This window comes from Molossus molossus, unplaced genomic scaffold, assembly GCF_014108415.1.
Source record: "Molossus molossus isolate mMolMol1 unplaced genomic scaffold, mMolMol1.p scaffold_m16_p_6, whole genome shotgun sequence".
NCBI lineage: Eukaryota > Metazoa > Chordata > Mammalia > Chiroptera > Molossidae > Molossus > Molossus molossus.
This window is the reverse complement of record NW_023425399.1, coordinates 43,512,232-43,539,684: the sequence shown is the minus strand read 5'-3', so window position 1 is coordinate 43,539,684 and position 27,453 is coordinate 43,512,232. Positions and strand designations below refer to the sequence as shown.

At 43.9% G+C, this 27,453-nt stretch overlaps 1 protein-coding gene across 8 annotated transcripts in view; it reads right to left on the bottom strand.

Moving 5' to 3' along the window:
- SLC24A3 (solute carrier family 24 member 3) overlaps positions 1 to 27,453 on the bottom strand; it is a 558,214-nt gene that overhangs the window by 239,487 nt on the left and 291,274 nt on the right. For 4 of the 8 annotated variants that reach the window (XM_036245873.1, XM_036245875.1, XM_036245874.1 and 1 more), the window contains exon 3: positions 3,533 to 3,609. In XM_036245873.1, the coding sequence (XP_036101766.1) occupies positions 3,533 to 3,609 (77 nt within the window). Of the gene's footprint in view, positions 1 to 477; positions 850 to 3,532; positions 3,610 to 23,758; positions 24,088 to 27,453 lie in introns of those variants that run through there. The other 4 variants (XM_036245878.1, XM_036245880.1, XM_036245879.1 and 1 more) reach the window with 3 other exon arrangements.

The window sequence follows — 27,453 nt, the reverse complement described above, 5'->3', positions numbered from 1 at the left end:
AATGGAAAAATGTCCTTGGGTGAGGATAAAAAAATAAAAAATAAAAAAATAAAATGACAGCCAGTTAATCCCCTGAAAGAACAGCCCATGGTCCTCTCTCTGGGGCAGCCTAGGGTGACAGAACACACCTCTGGGACCCTCCCCTAGAGACGGCTGGATAATGTTCAGTCCCCACACAACCTTCTCAGGGTCCCTCCACATGTCTGAGGTTTTCCTCGGGGACCCCTTCCCAAATGGTCCTGAGCCTTTCTCTATGGCCTGCCTGGGTCTTTCTCACCTGATTGGAGGGCTGACCACTCAGGGTGCCCTCTGGCTATGGCTGACCCTATCCATGAGGCAAGGAGGGATGGTGAGATCTAGAGTCTGTTTCCCACCACTTCTAACTCAGCAACTGAGACACCTTGTGGTGCCTCCCAGGTAAGGTCCACCCTCTCCCAAACCTCTCCATGCCTCTCCACATCCTGAGTTTCTGCTCACCCCAGGCACCATGGACTCTCCAGTCTCTATATCTTTCATCACTGATTTGCTGTTCTTGCTGGAATCCTTTCCTCCCTTCCTTGGACAATGCCTGCCCAGTCTTCAAGTCCAACGTAAATGCACCTCCAACACCAACTGTGCCTTCTCTGCATTCCCACATCACACAGCACAGGCCATGGCAGCGCTTGGCATGGGGCTGGAGCTGTCCTTAGTGGGCCTCCACGCAGGGTAAGGCTGGGTCCTGGGCTTCTAGAAGGGGCCAGCCCCATGCTTCCATATGGCAGGGGCTCAGCAAGACTCTCTGGATGGCTGAAAGCAGAAAATCTGTACTTAGCTCCCGCAGCTCTGACTCATGCATTCATCTGTTTCCTGCTGGCCACCAAAATGCTACAGGTTAGTCCTGGCAGTGTTTCTTCTTACATCCAATTATGTTCATGTAACAGTCCCTGAGCATGCTAAAAGCACCAGGGTAGGTTGAAAGGGATTAAAAGAATCACTCACCCCAGCACTAAACTGAGCAGCATTTGTTATTCGATGCACTAGACACTGTGCAAAGGTGCTTCTCTTGTGAGGCTCACATTCTACTGAGGGAACTTACAGTCTTGTGGAAAGGATAATGCAAGATTTGGGCTTGACCTTGGGAAGGCATCAGCAGGCCCACTCTAACATGTGCCTCTGCCAAACAGAAGAGGTGCCACCCTCCTCATTGGAGCCTGTACCCTGTGCATGTTTGTGGATGCCCCCGACACCAGGTTCAAGCTGCTCCACCTTGGTCTCTTCGCTCTAACAGGTGGATCTGGGAGGAGGCCTACACAGGCCTTGGCAGCAGGCACAGTAGTTTGGGTGATGAATTTTGAAGTTCCATGTGCCCGGAGCATGGTCTTGAAGGAGTAGATGCTGACCTTGGCCCCTAGACTCCTTGCCCTGTAGTTTCTTCTGTGCCCCTGCAGGGCATAGGGCAGGGGCTAACTCTGGTATTAGACACCAAGGCTGACAAAGTGCTAAGCTGTAGATTCTGTCCACTTTCTAGGGAAGTGTGTAAGGGGGAATGAACCGTTTTTGTCCACTTTGCTTTCATGCCACCCTAGAAATGCAAGGTCACAGACAGCAGAGGCTTTACAGGTGTCCTTGGTTTATGAAGAGCAAGGCAAACGCACCCTCCTCTGCCTTCAACTGGCATCGGAGGATGCACATGAGGAGGTGGGAGAAGGGGACCTGCCAGATGCAAGAGACAACAGGGCCTTCAGAGGCTGGAGACTCGCACTATTTGTGCTCAGAGTGGAAATCTCATCTCTCAGATGTCGGGGCATCAGGATGCTAATGGCTACCAGGGAATTCTGGATCCAACTCAGTGCCTGGGTCTCCTCATCATTTCGACAGGGAGCCTCCTTGGTGCTGAGGCAGCAGACAGCACCCACATTAATCGCTCTGAGCCTGTGCTCTCTTAAAGGACAGGGGGTCACACAGTCTACTTTATCATTGGTATTTATAGATATTGTCTTTGCTTAAAAGCGACTTCTCATGCCTTTTATTTCTTTTCAGGGAAGGTGGTTCTGGGGGTTGAGGTGAGGAAAGACTTGAAGAGTCTATTGCTTTCACTGAGGGGAGTCAGGCTTAGAGAAGCTTATGGGCCCAGAGAGGTTAAATATCTTGTCAGAAGCCACACATAAAGTGAGGACAGCAGAACTGGGCTCCAAGGCTGTGACTGGTCAGGATTCAGAGTCCAGGGGGTGCCTGCTGATTTCTCCAGGTGTGGATTAAAAAGTAAGGTCTCTGTCCCCTCCCCGAATCATGGTGAGCTTGTGACTGCAATAGTCTAGTGGAAAAGATGCCTGTGACTTAGCGGCCTGAGCATTGGAGGGCATGAGGCTTCCTCTGTGTTCACTGTACCCTTCCCTCTCTGAGCCCTGGGCTTCCATGTGGAGCCACGTTGGAGCGGCCACATGGAGGTGCTCTGGTCAACAGTCCCAGCCTAGCCAGTGCTTTGGTCACCTCAGCCCGGACACCATACATGAGTGTGGAAAACCCTCAGAGGGGTCCTCCAGCACCAGTGGCTCAAGCCACAGCCACTGTGTCACCACCAGCCATCCATATTAATCCAGCCAGTCCCTAATCCTGGTACAGAATTCCCTCTGTGCCCATTCTGAACTATTGACCCAGAGAACCCATAAGCAACACAAAGTCATTATTGGTCATGTCACTAGAATTTTTTCATAGCAGTAAATAACCAGAATGGAATTAAGAGTATCCAGGGGGAGGGTGGACACCACGGAGATGAAAGAGCATGGTGATGTTCCTAGTTCAGAATCTGGCCCGAGTCTTTCTGATTCTGCAGCCACTCCTTAGATATATCTTCATACACATACCTTCCCCAAACTCTCCAAATGGGGTCAAAGAAAACCAAAGGCCTTCAATCCACTGGGTTTCAGTGCTAGGGCAGTGGTGGATATTCAGAGCCAGAACAAACTTTTATTGGTAACTTACTATGTGCCAGACACCATACCATTTGCCATTACACTTAATCCACTAATTTAACAAACACTTTGTCCCTGCCACATGCCAGGAACAGGTGGGAAAATTAGTCATGTACAAAACAAAGTCCCAGTTCTCCTGGGGCTTATGTGTGAGTGAGGTTGACAATAAGCAAACAGTTATATAATAATATGTCAGGTAGTGATCAATGGCATTAAGAAGAATGAAGTCAGATAAGGGAAAGTGGCATTTTAGAAAGGCTGGTTAAGAAAAGTGTTCCCCAAGAGGGTGACATTTGAGCAGAGAGAGGAAATTTAAATAGCGGGGGGCAAGTCTATTTGACTTTGGAGCCCATGCATTGGGCACTGATATCAAGGACAGAATACATAGAGATACTTGCCAGCTTGTGAATCTGTGGCCTCATAAAGAGGGTACACTGAGAGATCGCCCCCACAAGGCTCAGAGGATGCCCATGAAGTGTGTGAACAGGAGGGAGGGGAGATGCCTGTTGGGTACCGCACTGCCCACCCACCAGCTGGCTTCTTCCTGCTCCCCCAGCAGAGCCAGGAGAGGGGCTACTTACACAGAGCACGTGGAGAACCACTGCTCCCTGTCTTCGGTCCTCGTTGGTGAAGATGTCATTGGGGAACTCATGCAGAGCTAAAGAACAGAGAGAGAAAACCAGCTCAGTATGATGGTAGCATTTTCTGTGCTGGGATAGTGTTGCCAATCCTCATTTGAATATGAGGTCCATGAGCTTAGATGAGAAAAAAAATCACATCTTTATATTCACAAATCTTTAACTGGAAATTAGTGTTTCCTTCAGATTAGAAGATAGGCAACAAACTACAGATGTGTTCAAAGCACCTGGTACTCTGCCCCCAACAGATAGTTTCATGATCCATTATACATACTACTACATTTACTCATCACTTCAACATAGGTGGTCTTTAGATCTCCACTTGTGACTTAAAGTGTTAATGAGAAAAGATGTGAACTACTATCCAGCCCTGCACTGGCCAAGTTAACTGAGTTCCTGGGGCCAGAGAAGGCCCTGGACAGAGTCACACGTGCCTCAGGAAACCATCCACATGTCTGGTATGGTGATGCCCCATGTCCCCACCTCTGTGATCTCCCAAGCCTCCTTTGTGCAGGAACTGGGAGAGAGGAGGTGCAGGGTGTCTTTATAAGTAGGAGCAAGAGACCATAACTTGCTTATGTGTAAATGGTGTCAGCACATGGCAGTGGGCGTGGGGTGGAGGTGGCAGAAGGGAGGCTCTGTGTCCAGGCTTAAAGAGCCCCATAAATTGTTGGAACTTTCATTCTGAACCTAGTATGGCAGGACCTGAATGTTAAGATTTACTTCCTACTTAGTTACATTGTAACATGTTGCTATATTAAGCACCCAATTCTACCATGTTAGAATCCTTTGGCTCATTTGCAAAGGATACTACCATATGATTCTGGCCACAGAAACTGCCTCAGGACAGCCCTTACTGGAGACCCACTGGGCAGCAGCTTCCTTTTGGGAAGGCCCCTAATGCCTATCACTGATCTTATCAGCCCCTCTTAGGCACTATCCACACAGCCTATCAATGCACATAATGCTATTTCACGAAGTGCTGCTCTGCTCTGGTTCTAAAGCAGGTGGTGTGACTTAATCTTCCTAAGGAAGGAGTCAGCCTGAGGTCAAGGAAAGGCTCCTCACATGGGCATCTGGAAATGTGGGGCTCGATGCTAGCACTCTCATGGCATGGCCTTTGGTGGCATATATTTTCATCTTTTAGGGGTCTCAGTTTGCCTACTAGCCATCTAAAAAAGGGCCTGAGGTTCCTTCTTACTGCTCCCAAGAACACAGAGAAGAGTTAGTAAACATAGACACCCAGTGTCAGCAGGAGGAAAACTGAAAGGAGCAGACCCTGGACACCGACTGGGATGGAGTACGTCATCCTTGACAAGGTTGCCCAATGGCTGAAGAAAAGTGCTGCCAGTAGCAGCTGAGCTTGCTTCCCCCAAACCAAGCAAGCTCCCCACCTGGCCTACTCAGACTGGTGCAGCCAACATGTCTGGGAAATGATGTTTTCAGAAGAGCCTCAGCTGTGCAAGACAAGAGTGTATAGAGGAGACAGGGCAGTTTGCTGGATGGAAAGGCTCTTCCCAACGCCTCCTGGCCTGTTTCTTCATTTTCTTTCTTTCTTTCTTTCTTTCTTTCTTTCTTTCTTTCTTTCTTTCTTTCTTTCTTTCTTCCTTCCTTCCTTCCTCCCTCCCTCCCTCCCTCCCTCCCTCCCTTCCCTTCCCTTCCCTTCCCTTCCCTTCCCTTCCCTTCCCTTCCCTTCCCTTCCCTTCCCTTCCCTTCCCTCCCCTCCCCTCCCCTCCCCTCCCCCTCCCCTCCCCTCCCCTCCCCTCCCCTCCCCTCCCCTCCCCTCCCCTCCCCTCCTTTCTCTCTCTCTCTCTCTCTCTCTCTCTCTCTTCTTTCTTTCTTTCTTTCTTTCTTTCTTTCTTTCTTTCTTTCTTCTTTCTTTTTGGTTAATCCTCACCCGAGGATATTTTTCCATTGATTTCTTTTTTTTTTAGATAGAGTAGAAGGCAGGGAGGGAGAGAGAGAGAGAGTGTGAAAAACATTGATGTGAGAGAGCCACATCAATTGGTTGCCTCCCACATGACCATGACTGGGGAAGGGAATTGAGCCTGCCACCCAAGTACAGGCCCTTGACCAGGAATCAAACTCAGTCCAGAGGCTGACACTCTAACTGCTGAGCCAAACAGGCCAGGACTCAGTTTCCTCATCTTTAAAACAAGGTGGGGCTTCTAGTGCCTCCCATACACTGATGGGGTACTGATGTCATCCCAGCTTCCCTCCATTTGGATATGCTTCCTCACACCCAAATCCAAACAAGCCAGGGGCATTTATTAGTGAAGGTCTACACTAGGATGCTCGCCCATCTTTGGGAAGCTAATATTTTCTTTGGGATGTTGATTGGATTTTGCATAAGGGCCCAAACTGGGAATCAGGCCTGGGGGCAGATCTCACCTACACCTCTCATGGGATATCCTTTCTCCTCTCCGAACCTATTTCCTTCATCTGTAGGATGGGTGTATGGATGCCACCCTTGCTGGGAAAAGTGCAGACAGTGTATGAGAAATACCTCCAGCCATGCTTCCGGGGTTAAATATCATGATTCATCATAATTATAACAAAAATGGGATGCTGTTCTAGCATGGGACCAAAGATACATTCCTTTCTGGTCTTTGGGTTGAAATCACCTATCACCAATTCCTGACTGCCTTGCATTGGATTCTGTTTCTCCAGGATGGTGTTTAGTCCAAGGCAGCTGCATGATGCCCGTCTCTCTAGGTAAGTGCTTCCTGTAATCAGGCTTTTGGGACCCCATGGCCCATGTGCCATGCTGGCAACAGCTGCACATCTGGATGAGGGTTCCCCTGAATACCTTCAAAATTCTCCAAGTCTCTTTCCGCTGCTCTCTTTCTCCCTCGCAGTTTTCCTTTCAGTACATCTCACCAGCCCTGGGGGTCTAGCAAAGGCAAGCAGTGCTGTTCCCATAGAAACCATTGAGTCTGAACCCAGCGGATTCCCCTTACCAAGGCAACAGCAATCAGCAGTCCCGCTCCTCTCTCCTGGCTGCTTTCCTGAAGCTTGAGTTTGATGAGACTAAATGTAGGTTTGCTGGAGATAAAGAGTGTTTTCTGCTTTGTTTGGGGGTGGGAGGGAACTGCAGCAGGGACATTCATGGCATCTTTAGACATACTGAATGCATATTGACCAAATGGAATAGCCACGATGAATATCAACGCATCCTAATGCCCAGTTCCTTTAGCACAACTGAGCAGAAGGAATATGTGCCAGGGAGGTCACTGTGTGTTGTCTTATCCCAGGGAATTTTCATACCAAAATACCAAATGAACTTGATTGACTGGCCTCCTGGGAATTGTCCCAAGAATCTTGAGTCCTGACACTGCCCAGCTCCTCCCCCACAGCGAAGGGTGACTTCACAGCTCTGCTGTAGACACTTTCATCTGACCTGCCACCCCATAAAACCTGCTGCTCCTTCTCCCCCCAGGCATGAACATTAGAAAAACCTTGTCAGCCAGGTGTGTTACTAGCCACCCACAGAGCCTTCCTGACACCTCCTGTGGCCCTCTTGTACTATGTGAGTACTCAAGAAATGATATTCCAACCAGAATATCATTTCTGAGAGATCCCTGAAAACAGAACTCTGCCATTCCTCTCTCTATGGCCAGTGCCCACCAGGCCAGGGTCCATGAAAGAGAATGATAAACACCAAGTGAATACAAGTATGAATGAACTCAGAGGGTCTTTCTCCCAGGAGGTGGTTTTTGTATAAACAGAATTATTGGCTGAGAAATGACATTGGGAGGGATACTCCAGTTAACTCCCCAACAACTGGATTTCAACGTGGGTGGCCATTCAGGCAGTTCAAAAATACCCCTACTTCTTGTTCCAGAGACCTAAAAGGGAGATGCCTATGGATACTCTTCAAGGCTAGGTGGGGCCAGGCAACTTGCTGTAATTAATAGAATGTGAGCAAAACAACATGTCATATTTCTGGGCAGGCTTTACAAGCCAGTGCTGATTCACTGCCTTGCATTTTCTTGTCTCTGCCTTCATGGAAACATATATTGGGATGAATCTTCTGTCAGCCTGGATATCAGAATCCCACCCCCTTTGTACATATAGCATAAATAAAAAAGAACATTTTTATTCTTAGCCACTGTGATTTGGGGCTGCTTGTTACCCAGCATACCCAAGCCCATCCTGACCAATGCAATAACTAATGTGTCCTCAGCACTGCAGCAGCACATGAGGCCTTGCCTTGCAGCAATTTCGATTTCTTCTGTCTTCTCCACTAAACTGGTGGTTAGGCTTGGAGAAAATGTATTCCTCTCTGTATCCTCAGTGCCTAGTTAAGTACCCAGCATGGAAGAGTCACTTAGTGAGTGTTTGTTGATAAGATGTACACATCTGTCATAACTGAAGGCCCCTGAACAAAATTATGCACAAAAGAATTGAATAAAAATGGATATGGTCACAACTTAATTTTCTAAATATTTAGTCTCTGGAAGTTTCAGAGACATTTCAGTGCCCTCCTCTTACACTCAGTGAGGTTCAGCAAGCAATAGGAATGCAAGAGGGAGACTGTCTGTCAATGGGAGGGTGCAGCGTGTCCTGGGGAACTGCAGCCTGCTGGGAGGCTGTCTCATTTTAAGGACTATATCTTAACACTGGAAAACTTATTAACAAATCAATCATGGGTGAAAAATACACACTTCTTCAGCCCTTACCATGTGCTGGGTACCACACTTAGCCCTAGTTACAGAAAGAATAAGGATACACAGTCCTGATCACTGAGGAGTTAGAAGTTGAGAGGATAAAATATTAGGTTGGGGGTAAGGGAACCCTCAACCCTCTTTGAGATAATCCCAAAAATTTAAGTACTGAACTTAAGGATGAAACTCATTTTAACAAGTACTGTAAATATACATTTATCACTTTTTCTTTATTGCTTCTACATGATAGGAAAAATTACCCCCATTTTACTTGATTTAAGTAAATCAAGGCCCAAAGAAGGCAAATAACCAGTCTAAGTTCACAGATGTTAGTGGAGGAGCTGAGATCATAACTAGGGTTGAGTCCTGTATTAGAAAGGGCAAAATGACCATTTCCGTCCCCTGCCTTTTAAAGGGCACATGTCTTTTCCTTCAAAAATCAAAAACAAAGTCTGGATTCAAATGGATTGATTTGCGCATGGAAACAAGATCACAAACAACATCTCCGTGAAGGAAGACTTAACCACAGGTCATGGTAACTTAGAGCCTCAAGATAGGGCTCATCAAACTACCAATCATAAAGATACTACCAATCAAATTAGCTGAAAAAGGATACTACAGCCAAACACTTACGTTGTAACATTTGCACACTACAGGAAGCCAGAGTTTTCTAAGAGCCTGAAGACCTAAATCTGAAGCCCTCTTTCACTAGTTATGAGTTCTGTGGCATTGGGAAATTCCTTATCCTCTTTCAGTCTTAACGTGCAAAATGGGAGAATGAAAACAATACTAGTTTAAGTGGTTAAGATGATTAACAGTGATACTTATGAAATATGTAGTACCTAGAATCAGGTGACTAATTATTACATGCTAGCTCCTTTGGAGTGGGAGAAATATGGGCAAGGGATGTTCCGCAAGACATCAGTGCCCTGCCCATACCCCTGGGGTCCTACCACTTTCATGCTAAGCACCTGCCACCCTTTGCATCTCTTTTCCTGAGGGCTTTCTCCAAAGCTGAGAAAGAGTGCTCTGCCTACACACTGAAGGCTGAATATGCTGAAGAATTAATATGGTTCTTTTCTACAGAAGAAGCCCTCAACCAAAGTCTGAAGAAGCCCTCTACCTCACTCAGCTCCCTCCCCTCGAGTGAGATAACTCTGAGGTGTGTCCTACAGTCTGCTCCAGTTCTCAGCAGGATTAAGCTCTAGTCCACAGTGACAACTGGCTTTATAACACTCCTTTCACTGGCTGCTTTCCCTTCCTCATCTCAATTCTGGACTCCCTTATCTGGAGTATTTGTCCCAAATAAATAAACTTGTATTTGAGTCTGTCTCAGAGTCTACTTCTGGCAAACCCATATTTAGACAAGGGGAGCTAGGAATTTCACATTTGTGCACCCCTCAATTTCAATAAAGGTTAAATTTTCTAGCAAAGAACTCATTTATATTCAGGTAAATTTGCCCCCAATAATGGCAATAGTCCTCAATGGCCTCATTTTCATGCATTTATAGAGAAACAACACATCCTGCACTGCCAATAGCAGCACAGAACCACCTCACTCTTGAATGCAAGTTGGTAGACTGTCCATGCCTCTTCTTCATGCTGCTGAAGGTAATCCAACACCCATGAGAAGTTCCTTGATTTCCATTTTAGAGCTCTTTTTCTCATTTCCATATTGGCAGAAAATTTTAAATAATCATCTCACAAGCTTTTCTTCTGGAAGAAACCAGATATTCTTTGCAACTGAAGAACCCAATCATTAGCTCCATAGACTTTTGGCCTGGCAGGGCACTAAAATATGATTTGACAAACTAAAAACGTATTTCTTTATCAATAATAAAAAGCCATGACATCAATACTGCTCATGGCTCTGAGCCAATAGCTACTGTAGAAAATACAGTGAATAATATCATGGTCTCGGCCCATAAACACAACAGTAGATAGAGGAGACCTATTTGCAGGGGCAAAATCCTACAGCTTGCATTTGTTGCTCATGTGGGAATACCACAGCTGTGTAAAAAATGAATTTTCATTAAAGGAAATAAAATATTTATGGTAAATAGCCCTGTGGTATTCCAAAATTTATGCCATTCTTGGACTGCTCTGGTCCTCAAAATGTCCCTTGGTGCCAACATCAGAGACAGAATGTTTAGATGGATGAGCTGGAGTCTGACTCATGTGCTACATCTCTTATGCTCTCAAGTCTGCTTATTGATCCAGAGAAACTCAAACCAATAAGCAGATGTGTGCAGAAACACACTAAGTAGCTTCTTAAGAGGACATTCAGTGATAAGAAGGAATGCCCCATTCTTCCTCAGCATCCTTGGAGAGGATGAGGCTACATAAAAAACTTTCTTAGGAAAAATGCAATTAAAATAGTTTGTTTTGAATGTACAAGAATCAATATAGAAAATGTTTACTTTTTATGCATTTATTTTATAGAAGACTAAGTGAGCATGATAAAAGCCTGGAGGTTTCAAAATCAGTGATTTTTAAAAATGTTAATTCATCAAATTTCAGAGCTGGAAGTAACCTTTAGTACTGGTCTACAAACGGAAAGGTAATAACAGAAAGATTTGTTGAGAAGCACAGTTTAAGTTTTCCTTCTGCTTTCTCTTTGAAAATCTGTTCTTTCTCTTTCTCCACAATGGTATTCCATGACCACCAATTTCAGGGGTAGAAAACATATGTCATCTCATATGTTCATCAGTTGATTGGTAATGACTGACTGATAGACAGTCTTAGACGGGGCTCAGTGTGGTAGAGCATCATGATCCATTAACAATGTCTACCATAGTTATCAGAATGGGAATGGGGGCTTATTTCTCTACACTAAAGCTTTCCTGACAAAGTTCTAAAATAAAAGAATAATTGGCATTCCTTGTGCCTGGTAATAGTAATTCTTGCCACAATTTCTTTGATCTGTACCTCTTTTAGAGTATGATCCATTAAAGGGTGGGGAAGGTTAAAGTATTTCTATATGATTGCCTAAAGATACCAAATATATTCAGGCAGATGTACTAGATGATTACCCATTAATAAAACACTAGCTTGAAATTTTGTCTATTATTAAATGTCTAAGAAAAATCATAGTTAATTGTAGGAAGAACTGTAAATAAATAGACAAATTATTGGATAGTTCAGTTGACAAAATTCAAACTATGCTTACTCCTCAATCTAGTACTTGGCGACCTCTGGCCTCTCCTTAAGGAAAAAATGAAGATGTTACCTTTAGGAAATCACTTCCCATTTTTACCATTCACCTATGATTTTGGGTGAAAAAACTCAAAGAATCTTCTAATTACACTTGCAACTTTTTTTAAGGGCAAATTTTAGCTCAAGGCTTTTTGGTTTCATCACTAAGTTTTGTTCATCAGAAGTTTAGATTCCAAATATCATAGATATATCTCTTGGAAAATATCTGTCACTGAATATGAGTAAAACTTAAAAGAAGAGTATAATTAATCTAAAACAAAAAGTAATTCTTGTATCTATTTTTTCCATTTTTGGTCCATCACTGGGCTCTAATGATGGCACATTATAATTTTGAATGAGACAAACTAAATGCCTTTGTTTCCACAATGTGCTTTGGTTTCCAAGTAGATGATGAACTAAGAGTAGGAAGTGATGACAAAAAAGATATCTTCAGAAGTCCATTGTGCTCTTTTACAATTAGCAGAACAAGACTGGTCACAGTTTGGAGCAGGCCAGATTCAAAGCAAGGGGATTTAGAATCTACTTGACGTGAATCTAGTAATTTTTTATCATATATTTACATTATAGATGATGCCCTGGGGAGACTCTGGGTTCTGTTGTCTTCCTTTAAAGAGTGCTGAGTTTTTGTGTGAGCAGGAAGTTAGATCACTGGAGGGTTACCTCTAGTGGTGGCATTAGGCTTTTCCTGACAAAAGACTTTTCCAATAATGCTTAAATCCTGAAATTCTTGTAGGATCCCAGTGAAAAGTTTGAGCTATTTATGAAGCTCCTTTGAATTGGGCTACTTGCACTCCAAAGTCTGTCACCACAGGGCTGGCAGCTACTGAAATTCCTACTCTGTAATTTAGGCCTCTTGGCTATTGTTTTCCCTGGGGTGTTTGCTGTTGGCCCCAAAGAATGCAAAATTTAGGTGTCAGTCAAGGATTTAAGGTTCCCCTCTGTGACTCCTTCCTTTCTTGGATGTCCCCCAATTTCCACCTGCTTTGGGAGCTCCAAACTCTAACCTCTGATGCCTCAGCCCAATAAGATGAGAGCTTTCTGGCTGAGCTCTATCCCCCCTACACCGCTCATACAGAGGAGTTTCATTAGGGAAAATGGTATGGCTCTCACACAGTGTGCTTTCCTTATCTCAAGGTTCATATATCTTGAAGTCTTTGTTGACTTTATTCACTTTCCAGAGCTTTTAAACAATTACTTGTCTTTGGTTTATCCAGTCTATAACTATTCCTTCATTAATCCAATATAAGCTACTCTACCAAGACTGAAAGTCAAAAGTCCAGAATATATTCTAGATCATCACCTGCTACAGAACATTTACAATAAACTAAATTAACACTAAAGGTTCCCGAAACTTGCTATTAGCCACATAAATCTTCCATGAAACTAATGCAGCCTGAAATAATTGTGTGGCTAAATAGTAAAGAGTAAGCTGTGGAAAGCTAAGGTGACTGGGATGGGCTGGCAAGATATGATGAAAGGGCTAGGAAGTCATTTAATTTCACACTAACATATGGATAAACCAAGAATTGGCCAGAAAGAGCACAATATAGGAGATTACAGGAAGAGATGCTGCAGTATTCCACAGCCTCAAAGATATCTATTTCAAGGTTAAGGCAATCCAAAGAAGTATCTGTGGCAGCTCTGATGTTTCCGACAGGTGATGCCTGAAGGTTATGAGCAAGCACGTGTGTAGGAGGTAAAATAATAATGGAAGCCAGTTACAGCCAAGAATGTAAAATTGTGTTCTGCTTTCTTTTGGAATCTGGAAGTTCTCTTACATGTTCCCATAAGTGTCAGATTTTGACGTTCCACATGAAGTTGGCAAACTGAAATTCACAGCAATTAAGATAGGTGTTTAATAAATGCTTTTCAAGTCCAGACAAATTTGTGAAGCTATAGAAATAGGAAAGAAAGGTAGGCAGCAAACAAAACTTTTGACTAAATCTGGCCATCACTTCAAGCACATAAAAGTATTGTTTAATTTTTTGTTAAAGGAAGTGAAGAAAATGTCTGATTAGCTCCCGAATTAGCTGAGATCAAAATAATAAATGCCACATCTGTGTTCAAAGTGAAGAGGAAAAGCCAACAGGAAGAAGAAGGGAAAAGTTTCACTTGGTTCTTGCGTCAGACTCCGTCCTATTCCCTCCCCATTATAAGCCAACGACCTCGTGGCCCTCTCAGAACTTATGACTTTATGTCCTTGCTGGCCAGCTTGTGTCTATGTGCTTGTATTTCATTGCAGGGTTGGTTAGAATTAAAAATACGTTCAAAGAAATCAACATAATTATTTTGAGACCAAAAATTAAAAATGCACAGGCAATGGTAGCAGTACAAACTTTGTGATATAATAACATCAGTCAACCCATTGGAGGCCAGATGCGAATGTACACACTTGCTGTCATAAACCAGGAAAATCTGGGGCCCACGTGAGTAAAAGACTGGTAAGATAAGATGAAGATCCCTCATCACTCCACCAACGTGTCCTTGAAGATGGTGTGCAGTTCACTTGGCATGCTGGATGAGAGTTCCTGCGGTGTGTGAGGTAAAACGACTTGGCAGACTTTCACAGGTGAAAAAGTAGTCATAGCATTACTTCCTATGATCTTTTCTCAAATAAACATTGAATTTCATGGCACCTCATATAGCTCTATGGAGAAAATCTATTAAAATATTTATTTCAAAACATGACCCTTTCAGTGCTTGAGATATGTGATACTAAAGGCATACAAATAACTTTATTCTTCTTTGCGAAACTACAGTGTTTAAGTTTTCATGTATAGCTCAAATAAATAGCATCAGACTGTCAAACTTATGTGCATAAAAATCTCCAATCTCCTAGGTAATACTTGGTGGTAAGATAGGCAAAGGCTGCTGTTCAATCTGAAGACGGAAGCAGCAAACCCTGTGGGGGTCCTGGACTGAGGAAACGAGACCCAGCCAAATCACTGCCAAGACATAGGCTGTCAAGTGCCCACAGGTAGGAGGGATGGTGAAAGCAGCATTATCTTTCTCTGAATCTAAGGCACAGAAGCAAATCCCATGGCTTACTCTCAGCGATTCAGACAAATGGTTCTTTCCAAGGATATAGGGATCCTTTGAGAAAGATTCAAGGACCAAAGAGACTCTGATCTCTTTATGATTACAGCTGCATCCTATCATGAAAGCAAGCTTTTCAGGAAAACAGACATGCACACAATTTAAATAAAAGATGAATGGCATAGCTACTCATGGGTTATGTTGTTCTAACTCTGGCAGAGGATAAGTAGAAAATATACAATACAACCTTGCAAAATTTACAACTTGTTGGGGAAGTAGAGTATTTAAACACACAAACCACACAAAGTGCAGCATGGTGGAAGGCAGGATATATCACAAGATTTTAAGCACACACACACGTACATATATGTATGTGTGTATATATATATATACATATATATACACACATGTATATGTGTGTATATATAAGCACACACTTATATATGCATGTGTATATTTGTAAACTCACATATGTATATTATACATATTAATTGCAGCATAATAGCTATCCCAAAACATAGTGGTTTAAGACAACAATAATGATTTTATGATGTCTCACATTTATGGGGGGCTGATAAGGCTCAGCTAGGTGGTCCTCACTTGGCCGTTCATGCAATTGCAGTGACACAGTGTTTGGAACTGAAATGTGAAGGCTTGCTCACTAACTAACTTCCTGTACCTGTGCTGATGAGGCTCAAACACCAGGGGCTGGAACTGCCGGGGCTCCTTGGTGCCTCTGTCTATCTCAATGTAGTTTCTCCATGTGGTCTTTTCTTGGGATCTCTGTAGCACAGGAACTTTTCACATGTTGGCTTAGAGACACAATGCAGAGGGCCAAGTGTATGGACTTTTATGATCTACAAGTCACCCAGATAATTTCCACCATCTTATGTTCCTTGGTATAATTACAAAAGTCTGGCCAGACTTAAGGGAAGGGGAATAAACTCTTGATTTTTGGTGGGGAAAGGACAAGGTTCTGGAAGAGCACATGGTCTGAAGTTATTACTGTGGCCATTTTGGAAGATGCCATCTGTTGCTATTCACCTCTACCTGAAATGACAGCTATTTTTGTAACTACATTCATAACTAATCTATGTCTATTGATGCAGATCAGACAGTGAGTAGTGTTTGGAGCCGGGAAAAAAGCACCAGCCTGGGCCAATGCAGTGGGTAAAGACAGCATGGGTAAGTCTGCCCTCAGAGGAGTCTTGAAGAAGGGAGGGCTTTCCTAGCTATACAGGAGGCATTCAGGTGCAGTGGTAGCAGAGGCAAGGTGTGCAGGTGGGAAAGAACAGAGCGTTCTGTGTTCTAATGAATCTTTAATGCGCTTCTCCTTCAACAAGCAGCCAAGCTCTACAGTGGAGACAGTCACAGTGATTGATGTTTCCCTTACATGAGCTTTCTGATCCTCACTGCTACCCTGATAGCTCTGTGCTTTACAGAGGAGGAAACTGAGGCCCAGTTCACAAAGCAAGTGTGATCCTGAGGCCAGGTCTTCCAAGTCAAGTGTCCTTTCTTCTAAACCACAGTATGCAAATATCCGTACTTGCTGTCATAAACCAGGAAAAATCTTCGGCCCAACATTAGTCAGGGCTTAGTTTACTTGTTCTCCCAGGATGGGAGAGATTAAGTACCTGCTATGAAACCCCAGGTTTGTTTTTTTAAAAAAAAAAAAAAAAAAAAAAAGACTTTACCTTGAATTTAAAAGAACAAGTGGAATTGCATTGACTTTCATGACATATTAGAACCCAGAATGGGACCCAAGACTAAAACTGGACAATTTTCCCAATTAGCCTTTAGTAAGCCTCAGGCAATAGGAACACCCCTGGTGTGCATGGAGTCTGGGATTTGGTCCACTACAACAACAGCTCCCTGACTCCTTCCACCTAAAAGGAGTCCCTGCCATATTTGAGTGCTGGCAATGTCTACTTGCATCTTGACATTTGCCACAGGGTAACACCGAGCTGGTAACACTGACTCTGTTTCCTGAGATACACCTGACGGAAAGCATGTTGACACCTTCACAGCAACTGTCTCTGCCCCAGGGACCTGTTTCATCATTTGCACATTTTATGGCCATGGGATATACCCCAGTGTGTGTTTGGTATATTGGGACCCACAAAGGTAAGGCGGGAAGAATATGGTATCAGGGCTCCTGAAAGATCCCAACTGACAACAGAGCAAAGTTTAGACATCAGGGAAGAAGTAGCCTGGTGCGGTTACTGCTAGCAGGGAAAAGAAGCTGCACTGTCATGCTCCACCCGCCAGCTCCAGGTGCTTTCACACCCAACAGCCAGCACCCAGGACTCCTGTGAGCTGAAGTGCCAGCTGCCAGCCTCTGCCTGATGCTCTGCGCTGCACCTCTCTCCTCCCCTCCCAGTCCAGCCACTCGCTCTCCCACCAGTCTTTCCAGGGAGCACTTTTTCAAAATCACTTCCACATGAATGCTCATGCCAGGCTCAGCTTCCGGGAACCCAGGCTAACCCAGGAACCACACAAACACTGCTTCTTCCACAAATATTCTCTTGATCATCCCAAAGGAATCCTGCCCTAAATCACTGAAAAAATTGGGATCAAGACCACATGAGTGCAGGCTAGAGGGTAGATGGTGGGCAGCAGCTTGTTACCCCAATCTTGGGTATGGGTATGGCATTCCATACTTTCCCTTCAAATGACAGTGTACCAAGTGAGTCCCACGCATCATTCAGCAGCCCATCAATTCCTGCGGGGCCTATGTGGTACACAGTGGACAAGCACTTTTTTAAAAACTTTTTTTTTTTGGTAAATATATTTTTATTGATTTCAGAGAGAGGAGAGGAGAGGGAGAGAGATAAAAACATCAATGAGAGAGAAACATCAATCAGCTGCCTCCTGCATACCTCCTACTGGGGATGGAGCCCACAACCTGGGCATGCACCCTCACTGAGAACTGAAACTGCAACCTCCTGGTGCATGGGACGATGCTCGACCACTGAACCACACAGGTGAGCGACAAGTACTTTCTGTACTGAGATTCTGTTGTGCCTATAGGTCCTGGCATGTAGGTGGGCTGGCTGCTATTTAGGATGAAATGATGTGAGACTGGACTTGCTCTGAGACATTACTGTCAGGGAGCAGGGGAGCTGGACAGGGGTCAGGCAGGCAGTGGAGAAGCCAAAGAACAAGTGCCTGTGGCCAGAGATTCTGTTCCTGGTGCCAGGTGATGGAAGCCAAGGGTGTTCCAGGGGAAGCCAAGGGTGTTCCAGGGGCACATCTGACATCTAAATTGGGAGGCGGCAGGGAGAGCATCTTCTCTCAGTGTTTTCATTGGTCTTGAACACGTCCCAAACATTTCCATGTTCTCCTGTCACATCCTTTTAAAAAATCTTATTTTCACCAGGAAGCTCAGATCTAATAGCTAAACAGAATATAATTTGTGGTTATGTCTTGGTTTGTCAGAAGCAGGAACAGACTCAGGTGACAACAGAAGGCCCAGTCTCAAATCTGGGGTGTTGTTATGGAGATTGCTGGATATCAGAATCTCATGGTGTCAAAGAAAATGGCAACTTGGGTTTGGGAGTGGAAAAGTCTGTAATTTTTGGTGACTATTTCCAAACAACAGAAAGACAAGTGCATTAGAAAAGGCAAGAAGCACAGGTAATGGTCAGGGGCAAGACTAGGCATATATAAAAAGGGAGTAAAGTTTGAAAATACCTTCCATAGAAAAGGTATGCACCTTTTGGACAGCCTTGCTGTTCCTGGCATAAAATAAATGAAATCAGCTCTTTTTATGCCTTCATTTATTATTTAATTTTTTATTTTTTTGGTACATGCCCCTTGAGGGAACCAAACCTGGGACTCTGGTCCACAGGCTGACACTCCAACTGCTGAGCAAAACCGGCCAGGGCTATGCCCTCATTTTTAACAAGCCTGGCTCAATGGCTGAGTGGCTACATCTGTGTCTGGTGATGCTGTACATGGGAGAGGGTGATCATATCTGACCAGCTACATTAGCTTAGACATTTACTCCTCCCATCCTTCTATAAAATGTGTGTAAAACTTGCTAAGGTATAATGGCTTGGAAAGGAAAGTGAACCTCTCACAGACAGATGAATGGGCATCCTCTTAAAGGTGACAAGAACTTGTAGTTTTATCACACCCAGTGAAGCCAAGAGGACAGCAAGGTGACCGTGTACCCCTGCAGTGGATGTTGTTGGTGCCTGCCTAGATCCCCTTCCCTGGGCTGGTGCACCCACCACCCAGTGCCATGAATGTTGTCTGCTAATGGCTCAGATTGCATTCTCCTCCTGAAAACTGCCCTTAGTCCATGTGCACTATCTCACCCTGAAAGTCTGGAAGATCGAGTTTTCACTCCAAGAGCGGTATGCAGCTCATCCCCTGGCTCAAGGAACAACAATTTCATGGTGCCATTCACACACTCCATGGGCTCCGTGAGATCAGGCTAAGGCTGGTCTTCAACTGAGAACACATCTTTGCTGACTGCTTCTCCTGCGTGATCCTGCTTCTCTCATTCCCCTTCTCTGAGAACTCTCCAACAATAAATCACTGGCACAGAATCTCTTTGTGGGGTACCTAATTTGAGGCAACCCCTTGGCATGGCTTTTACTCTCAAATCTCCAATGAAAGGGGTTATCTCACTGAAATGTAGAACATGCACATCAGCTGGGAAGGGCATGTCCCTGTGCACCCAAGGTCGACCGGAGCAAGCTTTGCCTCCTTTAATTCTTCCAAACCACTGCAGCCTAGAGCTGGATTAGTGGTTCTAGCTCCTTCCATTCCAAGCTAAGCCCCAGGCCTGGGAAATGCTGCTGTCCAGGCTGCGTTCCCTAGAAACTGACTGACAGCATGGAGTCAGATTCAGATTTGGTAGCAAAATCGTTTTGCCCCCCCTACCCAAACATACATGAAATAGTTAAAAATCCTAAGAAGGGTAGGATTCCCTTCTTCCAAATCCCTCTTTTAAATTTGAAGAGGGATGATGAGATTTTGTATATATATTTTTTTATCCTCACCCAAGGATATTTTTTTGCATTCATCTTCAGATAGAGTGGGAGGGAGAGAGGGGGAAGAGAGAGAGAGAAACATCGATGTGACAGAGACACATCGACTGGTTACCACCCACACGACGCCAACCAGGGCCAGGGACAAACCACAACAAAGGTACATGCCCTTAGTGGGAACTGAACCCGGGACACTCTGGTCTGTGGGCCAATGCTCTAACCGCTGAGTCAAACCGGCCAGGGTGAGAGTTTGTATTTTAATAAGACATTTATTTCTCAGATGATTCTGATACTTGGAAGGTAACAAGTTTGGATGAAATCAGGCATCTGTGCAAAGATGTCCCAAAGATTCAAGTTCACAGAGCTTTCCTCTGTGAACTCGGAACCCCTTGTAGACTGAGCCCGCCACTGCACCAGTGTGATTCCACTGAAGGACTCACAACTTGACTTCTGCAGGGAGCCCCTGCTCTCCTTTGTGGCAACGAGTAAAATGTGCAAAAAGTTTTCTGCACACATGGCTGACTGGAGTGGGAGGAACTGCAGAGGTGTCTAAACATGCAGATAACACAGGTACCGTCTTTGCTCATCACTACATGTCTGGTGGCTGAGGCGCAGACTGAGGCCCATCAAAAGGAAGGTCAGCAACCACTGGCCCTCTCTTCCTTCAAGCAGATCTACACCCCAGGCTCCAGAGAGGCAGTTGAGTCTTGCCTGGAAAGAGTGTGAGCCATTTTAACTTGGAATGCGGCAAGCCAGGCCAAGGGAGCTGCAGACAAGAAACAGTGTACAGCATGCACACCCACAAGAGATGTCCCCACAAACCTGGTCACTTCAGAGGACACTAGGGAAGGCAGCACAGTGGTCCCTACAGCACGACCCTAGAGAGTCAGCCAAATGTCAGTGTTTTGAGATGAGGAGGGCTGAACCATTTTCTCTGGGGCAGGGCATGAGTAGATGGTTGACATAACAGGTGGGTCCCTGTCATGGGATCCCTACCTAGGGCACATGACCCCCTCAAAGCGTTCCTATTTCCTAATCTTTTGGTTTTACTTAAGAAACTCCCAGCCTGGCCAGTGTGGCTCAGTGGTTGAATGTAACCCATGCACCAAGAGGTCGCCTGTTTGATTTCCAGTCAGGGCACATGCCCAGGTTGTGGGCCCAATCCCCAGTGGGGGGCATGCAGGAAGCGGCCAATTGATGTTCTCTCTCATCGATGTTTCTATCTCTCTCTCTTTTCCTCTCTAAAATCAATAAAGAAAAAAATAAAATAAAAGACACTCCCAGATTCTCTTCTTCTTCTTTACCACTCCACCCACACTCTTACATTCCACTCTCCTAACCTCAATCTGGTCCTAGGAGTACAGAAAATGGTCAATAAATGCTGGGTGAAGGAGTATATGCATGACTATTGTATAGCGTGGTTTTAGCACTTGGTTTATTCATTCAATAACAACTTTGGAGGACCTATTCTGTACCAGGCACTGTTGTCATCTGTAACTAGGCAATGTTTACTTTATTTGCTTATCTTTCTCACTATTTGTGGTTGTTAATTCTCACCTGAGGATATTTTTCCATTGATTTTTAGATAGAGCAGAAGGGAGGGAGGGGTAGAGAGAGACAGAGAGAGAAACATCAGTGTGAGAGAGACACATAGATTGGTTGCCGCTTGTATGACCCCTGGGGGCTGGGGATTGAACCTGAAACCCAGGCACTTGCCCTTGACTGGGAATAGAACCCATGACCCCTCTGTCTGAGGGCCGATGCTCTAACTGCTGAGCCAAACCGACCAGGGTGTCTTTCTCACTATTTTTAAAAATACATCATTGCATCATGTGTTTCTTCAAAGTACACACAGTAGGCTGTGTTCCATGTTCTTCGGGTCCTTCCAATAAAGATGTCAGAGATGTGATCTGGGATGATGACTAATCCTGTGACTTGCATAAAGGGACAGGAATGAGAGTCACTGAGATGGCAGACAAAGAAATGGCTCATACCTGGAATGTTTTCCTATCCAGCTGGCCAGCTGGTGTAATTCCTGTCATCATGGCAAAGAGGCCATAACCAACTATTACTTCTGAGAGCTACCTACCAGCCCACCAGTAACCTCAGGGTCCAGAAATAATTATATGCCTAGAGTCAGACATTGGCAATCAAAAATATAAAACATTACTGGAAAAATTAAAAGTTCTATACTCTTTAAAAAAAAAAATATTGCTGTGAGCATCCCTAAACATATGCACACATCCTAGTGCTGATGCACTCCAGTTTCTCCTGGGGAGCAGTGCAATGGAAGGCTGTAGGGCATGGAAAGGTTCACATTCACAAGATAATTCCAAACAGTATTCAAAGTCATTGTGCTAATTCACAATTCCACCAGCAGTGTATGAGCGTTCACATTAATCCACATTGTGACGTACACTTGGTGATAGCAGACTAAAATTTTTGCCAAAGTAGTTAATGCAAAATGGTATCTTACTGGGGATTTAGTTCACGTTCCTCATTATTAACGAGGTGGAGAATCTTTTCCTCTGTTTACTCACAAGTTGGATTTTCTTTTCTCCAAAACACTTATTTTTATCTTGTGGCTTTTTATCAAACTCGGTTTTTTGTCTTATACTTAACAATTTGTAGGAGGTCTTTATATATTCTAGATATTAGTTCTGTACTGGTTATATGTTTTGCATACATTCTTTCAGTTTGTATCTTGTGTTTTGATTTTAAAAAGTTTGAAATTTTAATGTAGCTAACTAAATGCATCAGTCATCATAGGAATGAATGCCTTAGTCTTAACTGCTCCCCAAGCTATAGGGCTATTGTTTCTAGGGGTGTGTGAGAGATGCTGATGCACACACGAACAAACTTTTTAAAAAGTTAATTGTTATATAATGTTTATTTTCATGTTATTATTAAAATATCTGTGTTCACTTAGGAAAGATATATAAAATCGCTTTGAAAATAAATATATTTTTTGAAAGTGAGTTTTCTAAGAGAAGTGTAAAGGAAATAATGTCCAGGGAGTACGCGGACATTGCAAACAGGTAACTATGGGATGCGGGCAAGTAAAGTAGGGCACCTTGGCTTCAAGATTAAAGGATCAAAAGTACACAGTGAGTGGGGTTTTCTGGTAGTATCAACCTCTTGGATTTATCTGCTCTAAGACTAGAAAAGATAAGTGACTATAAGATCTCCCATGTAGTCAGTAATCAGTGGCTAGACCCTGATGCCAGGCCATGGGTGCACCCTGGGAGATAAATGGAATTGGCACAATTGTATAGATGAAGGGATTTGGATCAGAAAGGCAAACAAATAACCTGCCCAAGGCCATACAACTCCAACATAGTAGACCCAGATCTAAAATCCAGTTTTCTTAGACTCTATTGCCCACACTTTTCACTACAATATTTTCCTGATTACCAGAAAGCAAGCATCTTGTCCAGAGGGTAAGGACTCTGTCAGGCCAGAAGGTTCAGTCTGAAATTCTTGCAAAGTTGCATATCTGCTTAGTTGATACTTTCAGATCTGGTGCACAGTGGTCAACAGTGGGGACCTGCCCACCACTCTTGGTTTCCTATGTGCCCTCTTCACTGAGTTCCAGCTTCCCACAGCCAGCACCTAGACAGCTCTATGGCACTTGAAGAAGCCCAGCTGATCTAGGGGCCATAATTTAAATTCGAGAGCCCTCTGTGGGATCAGGGAAAGTCAAACACCAACTTTGATTCCTTCTTTTCCTCTTCCTGCCCCACCCCCTTCCCAGCACACAGATCCTTAGGGCTACTTCTGGAGAGTCCATCCCTTCAGGCAGTGGAAGCAGATGGATACATGAGCAGGGTGGTGAATGAAGAGTAGAGAAGGCGCTCAGGAAATAACGGGAGCACCACACATAGTACCACCCCCAGGGCTCAGAGAGGCCAGAGTCAGGGTGACCAGAAGCTCTCAGTTCTCTTTACAGTGTCTTTGCCCATTGAGCACAAGGGTTGCATTTCTGCCCTGAAGTTATTGCTGTGTTAAGGAGTATGGATGGCAAATGGCATTTCCCCAGCTCAACCAACCTGGCAACATGGCCATTGAAGCAGGTGGTACTGGGGAAGAGAGCACACTGGGGAAACACCTTTGAAGACAGACTAGATGACTAAGAAGGAAGGATAAAGCAATGTACAGGAGAAAACTACACCAGGAAAAAGCAGAACAAGAAGATGCACAGGCAAATGGCATGAAAGAGTTAACATCTTCTCCCTCCTGGGATGACTCACCCTCTTCCAGTGAGAGCCTAGGAGAAAGGCAGTTGGTGTGATATCCCTGGTCCAAATGCAAGGCTGGCAGTGAGGACCCTTCTCCACTGAGGAACAGCAGGGCCAAGTTCACAGCTTAAATAGTTATTGTCATAACTGACTTATTAATGCATGGGAAAGAGGAAAAAGAAAAAAACTGAACTTTATTCAAGTTCCGCAGTTTTAAGCATGAACGAAATACAGAGTTTAAAAAGTGCCAACTTGCCTAGCTGGTGTGGCTCAGTGGACTGAGTCATGTCCCATGGACTGAGAGGTCCCATTTTGATTCCCGATCTGGGCACATGCCCGGGTTGTGGGCTCTATCCCCAGTAAGGGGCGTGCATGAGGCAGCTGATTGATGTTTCTCTTTCACATCAATGGTTCTATTTCTCTCTTCCTTCTTCTCTCTCTAAAATATCAACAAACATATATTTTTTAAAAAGACCACCTGTTATAATGTACACTCAGCATGAACATTTTCTTGAGAATAATTTGATTTTTCTTCCATGTTCAAAAGACAGTTCAGACCCCAGAGATCCTCAGGGTCACAATGACTCAAGCAACAGTTACAATTTCACTGAGAAGCACCTTGGTATCTCTGAATAGTGGTATCTGGCTGACAGAATCCTGGAACACCCTACTTTTACTTTGCTTCCAAAGGTCCTTGAGCTTGCTTGAAAAAAATAAATTGGGGAAAACATTCATAATGAAAGAAATATGGAAGTGTTTAGAATAATATCTACCAAATTTCAATAAATATAAATTATGAACCAAGAAGAAAAAATATGAGCCTCTGTCGGTTATATTGCTATGACATTTATTTAATTTTTTGAGCCATGGGCTGCTTTATTTTGCAATTATAATTAAAATAAAACAACATAAAATAAAATTAAGAACTTGCCTTTAAAACCTGTGATCTTAACTCAAAATTCTGAAACATGAAAACCCACATACACTGAGAAAGATATAAACCTCATGGAGCCAATGGGTCAAGCATATCGAGGAGACCAGTGCCTTTAGTAGTCCCTGTGAATAAGACTAAGAGTCTAATTACTCTCCATCATATCATGGTACAATGCCCTTTTGTCTAAAGAAATTATAGGAAGCAGGAGGTATGAATGTATGGATTGTGCAAGGCAATGTACCCTCCACAGGCATTTTAAGAGCAGCTTACGTATTCCATTTTTCTGAGTTCAGAAAAAGGGAAAAACTAGAAAGTATTCAGGTTCCTTCTCTGTCACTGATTTTGGTGAGTACAGCTTAGTTAAACTACTCTTGCCCATTGTTACCTAGGGTGAAATACAGTTTAGCCAATATCCTCCTACTCAGGTCATCCACAGGGACTTCCGAAATGAGAATTCTAGGGGGGAAAAGCATCACGTGGCAACTCCAATGGACAATCAAGGGTCCTAAGTGTATTTTCCTCCAGAGGTTGTTAAGTGTGTGAATCAGGGATGCTATTCTCACTTCTTTTTAAAAATTTCTACCCACATGTGACTCAAGTTTTTAAAAATTTATCTTTACTGTTCAAAGTATTATAGATGTCCCCCTTTCCCCCCATTGATGCCCTCCACACTGCTTCTGCCTCCCACTGCAGGCCTTCACCCCACTATAGTCTGTGTCCATGGGTTATGCATATATGCCTATAAGTTCCTTGGTTAATGTCTTCCACCCCCCACCCCTTCCCTCTGAGGTTTGTCAGTCTCTTCCCCACTTCCATGTCTCTGAATCTATTTTGTTCATCAGTTTATTTTGTTCATTAGATTCCACATATAAGTGAGATCATGTGATACTTATCTTTCTCTCACTGGCTTATTTTGCCTAGCATAATACTCTCTAGGTTGCCCCATGTTGTCTCAAAGGGTAAGAGATCTTTAATTCTTATGGCTGCATAGTATTCCATTATGTAAATGTACTATAGCTTTTTTATCCACTCATCTATTGATGGACATTTGGGCTGTTTCCAGATCTTAGCAATTGTAAATAGCACTGGTATGAATGTAGGGGTACATATATGCTTTTTGATTGGTGTTTCAGGCTTCTTAGGATATGTTCCTAGATGTGGGATCACTGGGTCAAATGACAGTCTAATTTTTAATTCTTTGAGGAAACACCATAGTGTTTTCCATAGTGGCTGCACCAGTCTGCATTCCCACCAGCAGTGTGCTAGAGTGTTCTTTTCTTCACATGCTCGTCAGCAGTTATCTTTTGATGATTTGTTCTCACTTCTTTACAGAAGAAAGCACTTTCTTATATCTTTCTGCCAGTCTGAAGAACAGAACGCAACCCACAAAGTTCTCTAATGAGGCACTGTCCTGTTGTTTTATTTTTATTTTTTAATTATCTTTTATTAATTTATTTTTGTTACAGATGTTTCTCCTTTTCCTTCCATTGACACCCTCCTCCCCACTCCCCACCCCTATCCTGACCCCAGCTTTGTTGTCTTTGTCCATTGGTTATGCATACATGCATATAAGTTCTGTGGTTTATCTCTTTTCCCCCACCACACCCTCTCCTGAGTTTTTTCAGTCTGTACCTTACTTCTTTGTCTCTGGGTCTATTTTATTAATCAGTTTTTTTTAGTTCATTATATTCCACAAATAAGTGAGATCATGTGATATTTGTCTTTCTCTGCTTGGCTTGTTTTGCTTAGCATAATATTCTCCAGGTCGCTCAATGTCATCTCAAAGAATAAGAGATCTTTCTTTCTTACAGCTGCATAGTATTCCATTGTGTATAAGTACCATAGCTTTTTTATCCGCTCATTTACTGATGGACACTTGGGCCGTTTCTACATCTTAGCTATTGTAAATAGTGCTGCTATGAACAAAGGGGTACATATATTCTTTCTGATTGGTGTTTCAGGCTTCTTAGGGTATATTCCTAGAAGTGGGATCACTGGGTCAAATGGAAGTTCAATTTTTTTTTTTTTATCCTCACCCGAGGACATTTTCCTATTTTTTTGTTCAGGTAGAGTGGGAGGGAGAGAGAGGAACAGAAAGAAAGGGAGAAACATCGATGTGAAAGGAACACATCGAGTGGCTGCCACCTGCACGACCGACCAGGGCCAGGGACAAACTGCAACCGAGGTACGCGCCCTTAGCGGGAACCGAACCCGGGTCTCTCAGGACTACAGGTCGATGCTCTAACCGCTGAGCCAAACCGGCCAGGGCTGGAAGTTCAATTTTTAATTTTTTGAGGTAACACCATATTGTTTTCCAAAGTGGCTGCACCAGTCTGCATTCCCACCAGCGGTGTACTAGAGTCACCTTTTCTCCACACCCTCGCCAACACTTGTTTGATGATTTGTTGATGGCGGCCATTCTGACAGGTGTGAAGTGATATCTCGTTGTTGTTTTAATTTGCAACTCTCTGATGATTAGTGATGTTAAGCATTTTTTCAAATCTCTTGGCCATTTGTTTGTCCTGTTTGGAGAGGTGCCTCTTTAGGTCCTCTACCCATTTTTTTTTTTTTTTGTACAGATAGAGTGGGAGGGAGAGAGAGGAAGAGAGAGAAAAACATCGACATGAAAGGGACACATCGAGTGGCTGCCACCCGCACAACCAACCAGGGCCGGGGACAAACTGCAACCGAGGTACATGCCCCCAGCGGGAACCAAACCCGGGTCTCTCCAGACCGCAGGCCGATGCTCTAACCGCTGAACCAAACCGGCCAG